The sequence below is a fragment of the Bison bison genome, unplaced genomic scaffold (assembly GCF_000754665.1).
Source record: "Bison bison bison isolate TAMUID 2011002044 unplaced genomic scaffold, Bison_UMD1.0 scf7180017864364, whole genome shotgun sequence".
NCBI classification, from domain to species: domain Eukaryota; kingdom Metazoa; phylum Chordata; class Mammalia; order Artiodactyla; family Bovidae; genus Bison; species Bison bison.
The window spans coordinates 4685532-4702798 of NW_011494936.1; the positions used below are offsets into that span (position 1 = coordinate 4685532).

At 39.4% G+C, this 17267-nt stretch overlaps 1 protein-coding gene across 2 annotated transcripts in view; it reads left to right on the plus strand.

Annotated features, from left to right (window-relative positions):
• The window catches only part of CREB5 (cAMP responsive element binding protein 5), a 436878-nt gene that overhangs the window by 73836 nt on the left and 345775 nt on the right, over nt 1–17267 (plus strand). For both annotated transcript variants that reach the window (XM_010855407.1, XM_010855408.1), the window contains exons 2-3: nt 4780–4851; nt 10726–10819. In XM_010855407.1, the coding sequence (XP_010853709.1) occupies nt 4798–4851; nt 10726–10819 (148 nt within the window). In that variant the 5' untranslated portion in view covers nt 4780–4797. The remainder of the gene's footprint in view (nt 1–4779; nt 4852–10725; nt 10820–17267) is intronic.

Sequence of the window (17267 nt, forward strand, 5' to 3'; positions counted from 1 at the left end):
TGGCTTTGGAGTTTCCAGAACTTTTGGTGTTGATAAAAGCGCATGCCAGGTTTTCAGATTAAAAGAACATTTAGTCTCTTACTATTCCAAATCCCATATCACTGTATGAATCTATTTGCTGTTATTCGGGAAATTTGGACCATTCCACTGAGATTGGAGTTTGCTGTGAACTAAGAATCAGTAATGGCCTACCATGATTTAGATGGAGAGGCATCAGTCTTGGTTGATTCCAGCAAAACAGATGGCGTGGGTTTTTCCCCTTTGGGTTCAGTTGGGACTCGTAAGTTTTAAAAGACATATCGACGGTATTTTGTATAGAGTATACAAGTTTTTTTATAGTATTTGTGTTTTGCCATGTTTGCCCTCTGTGAAGTGGTAATTCCAAGTATATCCCTAAACGCCCGGCAAAGCATTTGAATGGATTGCATCAGCCATTGTGGAAGATTTCCCATTTTAGACCAGGAGGGATTTGTGGGGTCAAACACTGAACAATGAAAGAGTTTCTTGCTCATTGAGAGGCCAGTGGAATCCAGTGGCAGTTTAGGGTTTGAATTGTAAATCAAACCTGTCATCTCCTTGTGGACTGTGAAAAACCTCTACTCACCGCTTTATACAACATTTGGGTTTGTTATTAGGGTTTTGTATTGTTTTCCAAAAATTTGAAGGGAAATTAGACTCTTGAGGCATTTGTTCACTGAAGCTGAACTTTGGAAAAGAGGAACAAAAAAGTAGTACTATTTGTAAAGAAACTCTTAAATGATTAGACAGCTCCCTCCACAATTATTACTGTATTTAACCAAAGATATGGCTTCACTCAGTATTACTCAAAAGACCTTCTCTGGGTGCCATACACAATCCACACATGGTTAATACACTGGACTCCAGTGGTTTCAGTGTCTATGATAGTATTAATAGACTGAATTCATAATGAATTAGTAATTTACATGTGCAATTTAATGAGAACTAGCCTGTTATTTTCACCAAAAGCATCTTTGACTTTTTTTTTTTTTCCATCGAATCTGGTGAGATTTTTTCTCTGGTCATAACTGGGAACAGGTGGAATTATAGGCCTGCACAACCTCTTGCCTTGCTGAAAACTTGGCTATGGGCCAAAAAGTTTGAGGACCACTGCCTTAGGAGTAGGAAAAAAGCAAGCTGTTTGAGACGGTTTATTGTGATGATTCAGGATTCATTACCCATTCCACAAATATTTATTGAACGCCTACTATGGCAGCTCTCTGAAAGTGAAGCCTGGAGTATGGCGGTTGCCAAGCAAAACCAGGTTCATTAAAACATCCCAGCTAGTAAAACAACTGAATGGGAAATGAGAAGATGAGGCCTGACTTCTGAGGACCAAATGCGGAACAACCTGGCTAAAATCATGTCTGAGTAATTTGCCCCCCACTTGATGTATGATAAAAGAATATACACAGGGCTTTAGTAGAAGTCTGTTTGAGAGAATAATTATTACAATATGTGCTTGAAAAGAACCATAATGATAGACCATAAAAATAGATCACGGCTCTTGACTAATACATCAGACCAGACCATGCTGGTTGATAAAAGTAATGAAGCCTGTGTGGTAGAGTGCTACTATTTAGTAAAACTTTCACCGACACCCACACAGAATGGAATGAGCAAGGGTGTGCTGTTTACAGAGGGTAAATGTGGGAACGCAGAGCATCAGAGCATCAGAGTTTCACACACACACACACACATATGTATATACACCCACTCAGACCCTATTAATCGCTGAAAACTTCTTTAATTTTAACAAGTGCCATTCTACCTTAGGACTTATTATTCCAGTAGTACATTGCCAAAACCTTTTTTTCATAGATCCATAGCATGTAATACATTGACACAGATTCATTTATGTTTAAATAATAAAATAATACAATAACTGGTAACTCAGTTGAACATGATAAACTGAACTCTATTTGAAGACAGAATCAGCAGTCCTCTAGTCAGCCCTATTCCTCTAAATGTGGTGTTCAGACCATGAAGGCTTGATAAGACAGCATAAATCTATAGGGCTGAACTTTTTAAAAAAAACTGAATGTTGTTCTAGTCTCCTACCACTAGCATCATATGACCGTGATATTTACTGCAGTTCATATGCAAATTGTACCCAATAATTAAAATAGGTTAGGTCATGTTGACATAAAGCAGAATTGCTAAAATTACTGTTAAGGGCCTGAATGTATGGGAAAAGTCAGCATTTAGGTGGACTGAGGTTTGGGATGGAGTTGTGAATATAGCTGAAAAATACTTCTTTGTCATACTGATGTGACAAGGCCTGGTCAGTCTCTCTCTTCTCTTTAGCTTATTAATTAATCCCTTTAACGTCCAGCAGTAGCACTTCCATTCTTGACCACTTCTATCGGCTGGACATTAGTGATCATCACTACTTCTTTCAGATGTAAGCCATACATGTATTTATATGGCACTTTTTCAGAACTTTTTCATTTTACTGTCATGTAATCTTAATATTGGTTAATAAAATGATTAATACTGGCATTCTTTGGTTACCTTAGCAGCTAAAGTTCTTAAATGATGTCCAAGAAAGACTTACCTTACAGCAACTTCTCTTTTATGCATAAGGAATAGTTAATACTAGAGTGAGGTTCCATAATATTTGTCCACAAAGTCTCCTCCCACCACTTCCAAACACACACACTTAAATACACAGACCTTTCTCCATAACTTGTAAAAGGCTCCCTAACTGGTCCATGTGATACAAGGATGAAGGAGCTGAAGACTGATATTCACATCCCCATTGTAAAGGAGGGGAAATTGAGGTATGAAACAGCTGCGTGACCTGGTAATGGTCAGGCAGATCATGGATGCAGAGATAGAAAAATTCCAAGAAAGTGTTTTAAAAAGTTCACTAGAAAATCAAGGCATATTTAATGTTAATGGTAACCCAATTACCTTGCTGTTAGTTCTATCTTGGATCAAAATCATTTTCTCAGTGTTAAAGTCAGTCTTTACTTGGAGGCTTAGAAGTAAGTTGTCAGCACTCACAGGGGTGAAGAGGGATGCTCTGAGATAAGTGATGGCAAAATTTTTGAACAATGAGACATGAGAAATCATTTTAGTTGCTCATGACTTTCCTCAGACAAGAACAAGTAGAAAGCTTCTAAAGATATTTGTAGTTTTTCGTCATCTAAATATAATAGGGTAAAAAAGCTTAAATAATATGCCTAAAACAAGAAAGCTGTAAAATTATGCTACATTACTGCCTTGGTAGGTGACTAGTCATTTCAAATGGAGAGTGGAAAGGGTATTACTTGCTGAAAGTTGTAGGAGGATTAATAGTGATGTGAAGAGAGTTTACATTGGAAAATTTGTTTTCTTTTTAATGTCTAACTGGGAGTATTATCTAAGGCAAATCTTTTTCCCTTTGTGTTTCAGATAAGTGAAAGTATGCCTCTATTTCCCAAAGAATATATGTGGATATATTAGTGTTTGGGGAAGGGTTTAATGACGGACAAATTAAAATGGGTTGTTTTTGCAAGATGATAAATAGAGTTTTCTTGGATGAAGGGTAACTATTCCATGAGTGAAGCCGAGTTTCCTCTGCAAGAGTGAAGGTGACTTGAGACTCTTGGAATCACTTAGAAGTAGCATTCTAAGGAAACACATCACTTCCTTTGTTCAGAGACAGAACGGTAGGTTTTAGTTCTATAATAAAGCCGTGCGCCACCAGCAGCTCGTGGAGCTTATTTAAACTCAGTTCCAAGTTGGCAAAAAGAAAATTATGATTTAGAAAACTATTTAAATTGAGGAACTTCAACTGCTTAGTACTTCTTATCGTATATTTTTTAAAAATTATGTTGCTATATAGATTAGTAACTACACAATCATGTGTACTGTACTTTTATTGGTTTGGGGGTGATTTGCAAAGATAATTTTGATTATACTCGATTTTTGCCTAATGAACTTACCTTAGAGCCTAAACCCTACTTAAGAAAAGACCCCACTATAATTTAACATATGTCTGTGATCATAACATAAGGTTTTTCCCTGCAAAGCTACCTTATTCCAGATAACTTATCTAGATCAGGGAGGCACCCCTTTTAATCTAATTTTAATTTCCAATCAGCCTGTAAAACCAAATTAATGGCATGTTTAAGGTAATGCTTTTTGTATTTTCTGATTTCACCCTTGCACAACTTGGATAGTTTTTGTTGAGGTATCATCAAATGCCTGAAATGAAAGGGAATTTAAGGCTCACCACCAGGGTCATTTGCTAAGCTGGCAGTAGGGCTACCTTGTTCATACGAAAGCTCAGTGGGGTGATCATGGGAGAATAATTTGATGCTCAGGGTTGGTCTTCACACTGATGATTGCCCAGAAACTACCCTCCTCTTGCTCTCTTAAGCAGCCAACCCCAAAGGACTGATGCAATCTTTGCCTAGGAACCTTCCTGCACAGGTGAAGGGTCTTACCTGGAAATAACACCTGATGGCTGTTATTACAGACAGAATTTCTGCCACAACAGACATTTTTGGAGTTGCATTTTGTTGGCAATTTTCCCCTCAAAGTGCAGTAAATATGCATCTGATAAAATATAATAGGAACTCAGCTTTCAGGGAGCCTAATAAACCTCAGCCAGGCAGGACCTATTGCTCGTGTTCATGTTTTCCTCATCTAATGTGGGAATTAGCAGAGGAGAGGGCTCCGAACCGCTGCTTTTCTCATGTTTCTCAGGTAGAAGCAGGAGATATTCATGAATTTCTGTTTTCCTTCCTCCCTTTCTCCCTGACCCTTCAGATTTATGAGGAATCCAAGATGAATTTGGAGCAGGAGAGGCCGTTTGTCTGCAGTGCCCCAGGCTGCTCCCAGGTGAGTGTGGGGGGTCCTCTGCTCTGCCTGCAGGGGACGCAGTACCTTCCCACAGGGAGGCACCTCTCACTTGGCCATCATGCCTGCTGCTGGCTTTCCTTCTTATACCAAGATATTCTCACCACCGCCACCGCCATCACCACCATCATCGTTTTCCACTTTGAATAGTTTGAACTACTTCCCGCCCAGCCTCTGCGATACATTGGTGTTGGCCATTTCCCCCCATAACTTTCCCGGGAAGTAAGCCAGCCAAATCCTGCCCACCAGATGTTCAGGATTGATATTTCAGACTAGGGGAAAGAGGGTGCCTGCTTTGACAATAGCCACTTAAATTCTGGGCCATTGGATTACTGGTGAAATAGCTCACAGTCAGGGACTGAATTCGATTTTGTTTTGTTTTCCCACTTAAGTGAAATAAAACTCCTAGACTCTTCTAGAACCCACAGTTTTTCCACTTATCTTTAAGAGAGGAAGTTGGCCTGCTGTGCTGGATTAACCCTCTTTTGGCCTCCAGTGGTTCCTATCAAGTGGATTAGATGTGAGGTTTAGATGAAGTTCTATGTGCAGAGTGTTTAGTAAAGGACCAGCACGTTGTGTTCGATTAGATCCACTGTTGCTATGACGACTGCGGCTATTAGTGTACTAGAACCCCTGTCTTTGAAAGAAATTGGAAACATCCATCATCTAAAATCAGAGTTTGGCATTTTCCCTTTGGAACTTGATGGAGACTTTTTCTACCCTTGACCCTTTGGATATCTCCAAGTTCTAGTCATTGGAAAATGACTGCGCATGGTGCTCTCGTGCCAAGATCTTCATTTTATGGGATAAATGGCAATCTTAGAACTCAGAGCACAGGCATGTGGGTAGTTATGCTCTCTTTCTCTAAAGTGCCCAGTAGTTTCAAGTGGAATCAAGCCCCATATTTTTGTCTGTTTACATTGTGGGGTTGGTGGCACAGTGTGGAACCATGTCTGTGAGTCAATGAGAGGCGACGTCCATTAAGGACCCTTTCATTTTATCACCCCAGAGAGTTATGAGGAGGGTTCTGGAAGCTTCCTGGGGGGAAGATGCCATGGGAACATGAAATGTTATTGCCCTGTGATGCTGCTGGTGACATCAGACCCTGGCTAAGAAACCAGCATCCTTTGCTTGGGTTCTAGTAGATTCTGCAAGGGCTTTTGTGTGAATGCTCGTTTTCACTCTATAAATAAAGCAGCAGAGAAAATTATTTTGAAATTCAACTATTTGGGGCTGGTTTTGGAGGTCCTTTTGAAATAGGAAACACTGGAAAGACATAGATAGGTTGTTGTCCTGAATAAAATTCTGCTAGACCATGACTCTCCATTGTGAATGCAGAAAGTTAGCTTATCTAAGTTAAAACTGATTTCTACCTAGTTTTCTTAAGGAGGAGTTTTGATAGCCACAAAAAATCCAATAATTTGAGTAGTTTGCTTTGCTTTGGCTGTGAAAATGTGACATTAAGTTTTGTTCAATTTGAGACAACACACTTTCCAGGGGTCAGCTGTGTAAATAAAACCCATGTATCCTGCCCCCACAGAGTTTCTAGCCTAACCATCATCTGTGGAACCACATGGTCACGTCATCAATTAATTAATGAACTGCAGTTATCCATGAAAGGAGAACACAGGTCACCCTGAAAAATATCATAGGGGGATTTACTTTACTTGGGGGAGGATAATGGGGTTTCCTCTGTGGAAGGGGCATTTAAGGGAAAAGGATCCTCAAGAGATTTACCAAAGGCCAAAGAAGGTTCATGGCGAGTTAGGGTTTCAGGATATTCCAGGGTTGTGAACGATGGTAGAGAGAGCGTTTGAGGAAGGCTTAGCTGCATCCAGCATTTGGATAAGTCAGAAAAGTGCACAGTGGCCATTGGACAGTGTGGTGGAAATTTCCCGTTTTCAACCCTACCGACATTTGGGGCTGAATAATTCTTTGTTGTGGTGGTGTTAGTGGGGGCTTCGCTATGCACTGTCGTGTCGTTATTTAGTCGCTAAGTTGCTGCCTTTGTGAACTACTTGTTAGTGAAAGAAAGTTTCCATTTGTCCTTGGCATGGAAAGGCTCAAATAATGTCTGTGAGTGATAACAAACTCAATCTCGGTCACAATTCTGCCTTTGTGATGGTGGTAACTAAGAACATGCACTTTTAAAGGATTGTTGTTGTTGTTTTAGACACTGAGTTGTATCTGACTTTTTGCGACCCCCTGGACTGTAGCCCGCCAGGCTCCTCTGTCCGTGGGATTTTCCAAGCAAGAATACTGGAGTGGATTGCCATTTCCTTCTTCAGGGGATCATTCTGACCCAGGGATTGAACCCATGGCTCCTGCCATGTTTCCTGCATTGTAGGCAGATTCTTTAACCACTGAGCCACTGGGGAAGCCCTCCCTGTGCACTATAGGATACTTAGCAGCATTGTTGAACTCTACTTGTTAGATCCCATGAGCACTCCTCAGTTGTAACAACCAGAAATGTTTCCAGACATTACTAAATGTCCCCTCAGGGGCTAAATTGCCCCTGTTGAGAGTGACACCCCAATGCTTTGCATTTCGGCTTTAGCCTTGTTTCTTTTCGGATCTGTTTCCTTTGGGGGGATCACCTACTTCTACGTGATGCTCTCCCTTTCTATTTTAGGTATTGCTACAAGCCATCTTTTCTCCTTCTTGGAATCAGGCAGGGTATAAATAAACAAATGTTACAGACGTGTAGTCACTGGTGTCAGATGCTGCTAGAGCTGGGATAGCGAGAGGCCTGAGCAGGGGCTGTTGGGTTTGGCAGTTGGGTGCCTGCCGGCGACCTATGAGAGAGGAGTCCAGTTGGGGGCCAGATTGGAAGGGATTACCAAGTGAGTGGGTGGTGAGGAAGTGGAGGTGGCCAGCATAGAGGAGTCTTTCAAGAGTGCTAGGGAGTGATGGAAAGCAGAGTGATATAATGGTAGCTAGAGAAGGAACCAGCTTGAGAAAGGTTCTTTTTAAAGTCAGGGCTCTCCAGGCTGGATTTTGTCAAGGGCAAGGAGGAGTGAGCATGCTGACTTGAAGGATCACAGGTTGACTCCATCCTCAGGAGATAGGTGTGTAGAGGATCCTGTGAAGGAGATGGGGGTGCTCATTCTTCTGAGACAGGAGAGAACGGAAATAGAACCTATGAAGTTAATGCAGATTCTAAGATGGAGGTGATAATAAAGCTTGAAGGGGTGTATTTCAAATGATCTTCAGCTTCAGTGAAAGCAGGTCATTTCCTTGAGAAGGCTAAGTGAACTGGTGAAATAGTTGGACAAACATGAGAAATGGGAATTTGTTTCTTGGTTTTAAGGTAAAATTCCAAGCCTCTTCTTTCAACACCCTCTAAATTTGAATGTGAAGATAAACCTACAACTTGATGTCTCTCTTTAATGTGGAAGTGTTTTTTCTTGACAAGCTGTTATAAAAATATGAGTATCTTTCAGTTGAAGAGAAATTAGAATTAAGAATATATAGTAGTTGGTCAGTGATTCCAAGGGTCTCCTGGTGGGGTGTTAGGGAATCAGTCCATCATAACATTTACTTTAGCCGCATTCCATAGCCTGGGAACCTGCATGGAGAAGAAAGGATGGCTGGGAATTGGAAATGGAAGTAAGTATGGATTATGAGTGCTTGCACTGTGTTGGAGGTGATGGATGGATTCCCCCACCCTTTTCCCTAATTGGAAAGAACCTTTGCTCTGTTAGGAACAGCTTGTAATATCTGGGAGATTTTTATGTATGTGTTATGGCTCCTTATAAATTAACTGTGTCCCACAAGTGAGGAGAGACAAGTTTCTTGTGCTCTTTCTAATCTCACAAAGTCCAATGTTAATTTCAGTGTTCCTTTGCTCTCTGCATTAACCATGTTTTAAGTTCCAGTGGCCTCTCTCAGCTCTGTGTCTGTTGCAGACTGTACATTTTGGCTATTTACAATTTGCTGCTCTTTTCCTACCAAATGTAAAAAAAAAAATTCAAGATGTCCTGTATTGTCTCTTTTGGAACATTATTTTAGTTAATATGAGATATTATGGAAAGGCTCAAATGATAAAGAATCTGCCTACAATTCAGGAGACCTGGGTTCCATCCCTGGGTTGGGAAAATCCCCTGGAGAAGGGAATAGCTACCTACTTCAGTATTGTGTCTGGAGAATTCTATGGAATGAGGGGTCTGGTGGGCTACAACCCATGGGGTTGTAAAGAGTCAGACACAACTGAGCAACAACACTTTAACTTTCTTTTTTTTTTTCTTTCCTACCAAATGTAAAAAGAAAATTCAAGATATCCTATATTGTCTCTTTTGGAAGATAATTATGGTTACTATGATATATTATGGAAATTATTAGTAGTGTATAATAAGTTTATATTCTATTTTTTTCTGTTTATATTCTATTTTAGACTATTATTTTATGGAGCCAAAAATGGCTGTCCAAATGGCTGCAAATGAAGCCTGCTACCATGTTGTTTCTGGTTATATATTATACAAAAATTATGATAAGGCTTTTGACAGAAAGACTTTAAGAACTTTAATCTATGTATCTAAGTCACACATGGTATTATAACATATTTGATGCAGTCATTCTACTGTGGTGTTAGAGGACCAAGAAAATAGATGATCCTGCAGGAAAAACCCACACATCATGGAGACTTCTGGGTATTCAGAAATATGGCATTATCACCATGCTTTGCAACTTCTATACTCTCCAATTTATGTTATACAAATGACAAAGAAATGAATGATATTTATTTGAAGAACTACTTTTGAAATAGTCCAATGAATTTAGCCTAGTGAATCCTCTCATTCCCTTGAATACAAATTATATTATTTGCAGAAAAGATTTCTATTCTAGTATACAATGGTAATTGAAATTTATAGCCACTATCCTGTGGTGCTGGGATACTCTGCAAGATTTTCTAAATTGTCAAAGCCTAGGAAACATTTAGCAGACCTAATTGTCTTTTGTTGTATTTTCATTTGACTTTGATAAGGCAAATACTCAGTTAATTTTAGTTATTAAAATGTACCAGTGTGAGTCAGGATAAGCTAGGCTCTGCTGCAATAACAAATCAGCTCAAAGCTTCGGTGTCTTGACACAGTAAAGACTGATATCAGTTGCCCAAGCATACATTTCAATTATAGATTGACAGGACATTTTTCATAATTCTTAGAATTTGGAGATGCTCTTCATAATCCTCCAGAGATTTAGGATGATTGAGGGGCCACTGTGACTGGCCATGCTAAAAGGGAAAGGATCTTGCCCCAGGAAGTTGATGCTCACATCTGGGTGACATGTCACTTCCATTCATAACTCAATGGGCAGAACCACTCATATGGCCCCACCCAACCACAAGAGGGCTAGGAAATCTAATCCCATCATATGACCTGAAGCCAGACAATTGAATACATTTGGGCACAGCATTTTGACAATAATAGTGTCATTCTCTGAAAATTAAAACTAAAGTGTTGGTTTACTACACTGTAGGGAGTATAGAACATTAAAAGCAATTTGTCTTATTACTATATATCATATATATAATTATGATTACTGAGATAATCAGTGTTCAACATCTTCATATACAGAAACATAGTATGCAAATGTCATGGGGTACATTTGTAGATATACAGCAAATAATTAAGCATGACATGGAATTCTTTCTCAAAGTCTGATATGAATGCATATGTGCTTGCATAAAATAATTTGTCATTTTACTTACCAACCATGCTTTCACACTTTTTCAGAACTAACTTTTTGTTTTGCCTGTCACGTTTGCAATGCTGATGTTTTTCTCTGTGATGGCAAATATTTATTATAAAACTGAATGGCTCCTCTCCTCTCTCCCTTTTATATTTTGTCTGACAGCGCTTCCCAACAGAGGATCATCTGATGATTCATAGGCACAAGCATGAAATGACTTTGAAGTTTCCCTCAATAAAAACAGACAATATGTTATCAGGTAAGGAGCCATCAGGCAAAGAGGCTTGGGTGAGCAGATCAGCCACATGTGAGATACTTGTCCTGCGTAATAGAATGATTTTCCACTGGCAAATTCTGAGCCTTGAAAATATACATTTCTAAGATATAGCTGAGACTTAAAATAATGGTAAGAAGAAATGTAATCAGCTAATGTAGTGTTTACTAAAATAATTGGAACTCTATGACTTCTCATTTTTCTGTAATGTGAAATATTTATTGCTATGAAACTTGTATCCACGTATTTTTTTTTAAATCACATATCTGTAATTACTCAAGCAACAAATATTAATTGAGTATTGGTAATGCACTCTGCATAAAAAGCAGAGACATTACTTTGTCAACAAAGGTCCATCTAGTCAAGGCTATGGTTTTTCCAGTAGTCATGTATGGATGTGAGAGTTGGACTATAAAGAAAGCTGAGCACCGAAGAATTGATGCTTTTGAACTGTGGTGTTAGAGAAGACTCTTGAGAATCCTTTGGACTGCAAGGAGATCCAACCAGTCCATCCTAAAGGAGATCAGTCCTGGGTGTTCATTGGAAGGACTGATGTAGAAGCTGAAACTCCAATACTTTGGCCACCTGATGCAAAGACCTGACTCATTTGAAAAGACCCTGATGCTGGGAAAGATTGAGAGTGGGAGGAGAAGGAGACAACAGAGGATGAGATGGTTGGATGGCATCACCAACTCAATGGACATGAGTTTGGGTAAACTCCAGGAGTTGGTGATGGACAGGGAGGCCTGGCATGCTGTGGTTCATGGGGTCACAAAGAGTGGGACATGACTGGTGACTGAACTGAACTGAACTGAATGCACTCTGCACCATTCTGAGTGCCATGGAGCCTCAAAGATTTGATATGATTACTATTTTTGAGGATATCAATGTAGTGTGTGTGTGTGTATGTGTGTGAAAACTTAGCTAAAACGGAAGACTGTCCATGATACGTATCAAAAGAGCATTGTAAGGAAGAATGCTATGTGACTTTTGTAGAAGGAGCTCTCTTTCTGGTTGAACTAATCAGTGAACGTTTCCTTAAGAAACAGTACCTGCTTCATAATTAGGAAATTAAATGAGATAATGATGGAAATATAGCGAGTACTCAGCAAATGTGAGCAGAAATAAATAAGGCTAATCTATCAATTAATTGCCATTCTGTCCCATTTTGACAAAAGAGTGCCAGTTTTCTCACAAAGAGTGAGAAAACTTGAATTCTAGTCTGGCCAGATGACCTTGAGTAAGTTGGTGAACACTTCCGGGCTTCAGTTTCTTTTTCTATAAAATGGGAATGATTTTATCTGCTAAGATACAATGAAAGTATTAAGTGAAAGTATTTCATGAACCCAACAAGGGTAATTAAAGCATTTCCCTTCTTAGGCTAGAAATAATTTGCTCAAGCCGCTGTCTCCCTGGCATCGTGAAAAAAATGATACACCCATAAACATGTTTTAAAAGATATCAGAAGAGAAACTGACTGCCCAGGCAAAACTGGCTCCAATAATTGAGCATTTCTATGGCACTTAAATTTTACAAGTATTTTATTATCAGTATTATCAGTAAACCCTCTAAGAGTTTTGTCAGACAGGTTATTATTACAAGCCACATTTTACTGAAGAGGTGGAGGGACGTGGGAGAGGGAGCAGCTCTCCCAGACTCCCCAGTTCAGTTCAGTTTTGCGCAGTCACGTCAGACTCTGCGACCCCATGGACTGCAGCATGCCAGGCCTCCCAATAGGGCAGAAATAGAGCCCCTGATCCTGCATGTCTAACCCTCTGACCCACACCAGCTACTGCACTGTCAGGCTTCCTCAGTTGATACATATGATCAAATACTTTCAGTGATGGGACCGCCCACACATGTTCACAATCCGGCCTGTACTTGTTAATAGTGCAGATGTACTATAGTTTGGAAGACTCTTGAGTTCAAAGGCAGCCTTTTCCTTCAACCCTCCCCCCACACCCTTCCCCGATACCTTTCTCAGTCTGTTTGTTTTCATTGAACTAGCTGGCTCTTCAGAAACAGCTTTGTCTTTCCTTAAGTCTAGAAACAGAGATGCAGAAACTCAAATTTCTAAGAATTATGAAAGCCTAGAAGGATTAGGAAGGGTGGTCTGTTCTTTTGTTTTGATCATTTATTAAGTTCAGTAGAGTCACATGTGGTGTTACCTTACAGTTCAACAATGAACATATATATACAAATAGCAAGGCATTAGACTTTGGAATCCCCAATATTTTAAAATAATAAGTTCACCCTTTATTTTATCCCAAACAGGATCCTTAAAATAGGCTGCCTTGGGGTAGGGAGTGGTGAGTGAGTGTGAGGATGCTGTGCTTAGTCGCTCAGTCATGTTCCATTCTTTGCAACCCTATGGACTGTAGCCCGCCAGGCTCCTCTGTCCTTGGGAATCTCCACGCAAGAATACTGGAGTGGGTTGCAATGCCCTCCTCCAGGGATCTTCCCAACCCAGGGATCGAACCCAGGTCTCCCACATTGCAGGAGGATTCTTTACCATCTGAGCCATCAGGGAAGAGGGAATGGTGAATATCTGGAGATTTTCAGAGATAGAGATAAGAATTACTCTAGTGTCTCTCAGACAGACCGCTAGAGTGACCCTAAAGGGAGCCCCATCTGAAGGTCTGAAAAAAAAGCTAAAGATGTGTGAACATGTCTATAGATTTTCTATAATCAGATTTTTGATGAAGGTCTTGCAGCTTTTCAGTCATTCCTACCAGATTCTTACTAGTTTGATAAGAATTGTTGCTGGTGATAATTGGCATTGTCAGATGGAAAACTATTGACAGAAAAGTCACTCTGATTTTTATTATATTGAACTTGGAATAAGAAAATGAAGAGAGAAATAAATGAGGAAAAACAGCATGAATAATATAAAGGTATATATTTTTTTTGCTTTCTCAGGTTTTATGTTGAAGCTGGTAGGAGGCCATTTCATACTCCCAATGAAATTGAGTGTTAAATTTTAAAATGTGCTACCCACACTGCATGTTTGTAATCTTGCAGAATTTTCTTGCTGGAACAGAATGCAGAGCTCTTCAGTCCAACTCCAGGGGTTGAGGTCAACTACACATCATATGTCAATTTGTCTGCAGTGAATTGTAATAGGCTATTTACTGGGTATTTTTGCCTTGCTATTTTTTCTCAAGAAAGTCTTTATATATATTTATCTCAAACACAGTTTTAGCATACTAGATTATGATTGTAAATATGATTGAAATTTTATTTGTGTATATCTTGATTACTTGGATTTGAATTTATCAAAAGTTTCAGAATATATTTTTATTAAAATATGTTCATTAAGATTTTATTTCTTAATGTCCCTTAAGCCTATTTTGTGGCCTCTCATAAAGATTAATAATTTTGTACAGCTTGAAATATAGTAAAAATAAAAATAGTATAAATCAAATCTTAAATCAGTGAGTGTCATCAGGGCAAAAATGTTTAAGTCCCTCCTGGGCTATTTTTTTTTCAAGCAATATTCGATTATACAAAATTTTATTTCAGATGAATAGGAATTTGACATATATTAAGGAGATAATGTATGGTAGGTATGTTTATCACTGATTTCAGGATATCTGGCTAACCTAAATTTTTGGAAAATCACTTCATCCTTCCTTAATTGCAAATATTGCAGTTAGGGAAGTTATTAAGATACCACAGATATATTCTTCATGGATGAATATCCAAAGAATTGTAAGATCTGAAATAATTTCATAGCTTTGCCATAGAGCCCATTTTATTTAGGGCGGGTAGAATTTACTACTCAAAATGACTGTAAACAATCTTTGACACACCACAAGTCAGGTTAATACCAGTGGCAGTCATGGTGTTTTATGAAGATGAGTCTGCTCTTATGGGTGGAGAGTAAACATAAAACCTTTCTTTCTAAGGGGTCAGTACTAGTAGGGACATGAATAGGAGTGGTGGTGTTGGCTTCCGAGGGCAAAGACTCCCATCCCCTCCCACCTTGGTCCTTCCACCCTTATCTGGGCCATATGATACACATCCAGAGTTCCTGATGTGATCAGGGGCATGAATCATTCCCTTTAGCTATTCTTAATCTGATAGGCGGTAATTTCTTGGTGAGGAAAGTGGTGATAGCAAAGGTTTTTAGGTGCCAAGTTTGAAATGGGAATCTACTGAGGACAGTAATTACCAACTACCACATCACATCAGATCTATCTGGTTTGCAAATGATGATCAAATTTCAGTATTAGAGATACTGAAGCATTAGAGATATGTGTTTGGGTCTGCATTAATGGTTTTATGGCTTGGTATCCTGGAATTCCCCCGTCTTGCCCTATCAAACATCGCCACCTCCAATTTTTACAGGGTTCCCAGGTTCTGCACAGGGGAAAGACAGAATAGGAATCAAAGTGCAACTTTGTAGCTGAACAAATAATAAGCGGATAATACTCTAAATGAGAACTCTGTGTGTATGTGTTGTGTGTTGTGGATTGACCTAGAAGATGATCGATTTTGTTTCATTAAAGGGAAGATGAAGTTCAAGAGTATCACAGACCTTTCCCAAAAGGTAAAGCCCTATCAACACTCAGGTGGGAAACCTGAGAAAGAGACACAGAGACTGCCTTGAAATGCCTGGTCAGTTCCCCCACTAGACATCTTAATCCGATTAATGCTGCAGGCAAAGGGGCTGTGCTTGTAGAAAAGTTAGGACTGGCACCCTCTGAGGTGTAGAAAGAGGATCTGAAGCTGCCTCTTCACCACCATTCATTTATTTAACAAACATTTGATGAGTGCCTGCAAGGATCCTATTGTGCTGGGTGCTGGGGATGTGGCATTGAACCAGAAAGATGAAGTTGCTCTTCCATAGAGCTGACTTTACGCTATTGAGAGTGGGGAGAAAGAGACATAATAGACAAACAAAACAAAACAACCCCCTGCCCCCAGATAAATAAATAAGAAAATATCAGTTAGGGACAAGTACTCTGATGAAGATAAAAATATGATAGGGTGACATCAGTGGCCAGCAGGCTGTCTGAAGGGAGGTCAGGAAAGGCCATTTCCGGATGGATATGGCATTTCAGCCAAGACCAGTGTTCAGTACTTTCTCTCTGACCTCTGAGTGTGGTGGGGCTGGAAGTGGTAAAACCCCAATACCAGAGGCGGTGAAGCTGACTGTGTCTTGTACTGACACACAGAGGAGAGGTGAGAGAGACTGGCTTCTTCCTCTCATCTTCCTTGTATAAAGGACACTATAACCCTTCAGAACCCAGCTGAGATCTGGATTAGGTCTACAAGTACAGCCTAGTTCCAGATTCAGAACCTAATTCTTACTGTGGAGAAAGCAAAATGTTTTCAGTGAAGTAGAACTTTTGTTTCCAAGAGACTGTAATCAACCAGACAATCTCAGAATCTGAATCTACTGCCCAGGGCTCTTTGCTGTAAACCCTACTTAACAATCCAAGAACATTTTAATAGAAAAGTCAGAGGAAAGGTGACGTATTACTGCAAACTCTTTTCGGAATGAACTGGGATATAAAAAGTAAATAAATCACACACATGCATACACACACACACACACACACAGCCCATACTTCCCTTCTTTCTCTTCCATCAGTGGTAAAGTTACATAATTTCTCACTATGGAAATCAATCAGATCTTCATGGAACAGAGGGTGGTAGAGATGGCTTGCACCAGAGGGCAGCATGATAATAGCAATAGCTACCGCTTATTGCCGTATCTTATGCCAGTAATTGTGGCCCCTGCTTTATATACACTGTCATTTAATCCTGGTCACTTTTTTTTTTCATATGAGTGAAAAACATCAAGAGGATAAGCAATTTGTTCAAAGTCCCTATCTATATTTTTCTTACTATACATCTAGATTTGGTGAGATATGCCTATTATTTTTAGCATATTTCAGTCTGAGATTTATGTTTGGATATAAGTCTATGAACTGCTTTTTATTATATTATTGATTTATCTCTTCAGTAGTCATCAAATGGAAGGAAGAGTCAAACATTTTTAGAAGGAAATTATAACAATGCATTAGCAGTTAGAGGAATGAAGAGGTGCATTTTTAAGTCAGATTTTCTCATCCACTGTGATAAGTTGCTATTGACGTCTAGGCTATGTCAGCTTGTCATTCATGTTTTTAATTGGTCAAGCAAAGTAGAATTTTAAAAATTCACCTGAATATGTCAGAGGCCTTGATCGAAACTCTCCTTTTATATAAGAAAAATTGACTTCTAGTCTATTTAATCTGGAACCCAATTCCTTTTGACAAAGAGTGTAGAAGAACTCAGGCAATTAGTGACTAAGTGAAAGTATTAAGCTTTGGATTCCACTATTCAGGGCAGATTTTGACCCCTTCATTTACGTGGCCAGCAAAGACGTGGTTTCAGTGTTAGTAACACTTTTTACTGGCTTAGCTCCTCTAAACGGAATTAA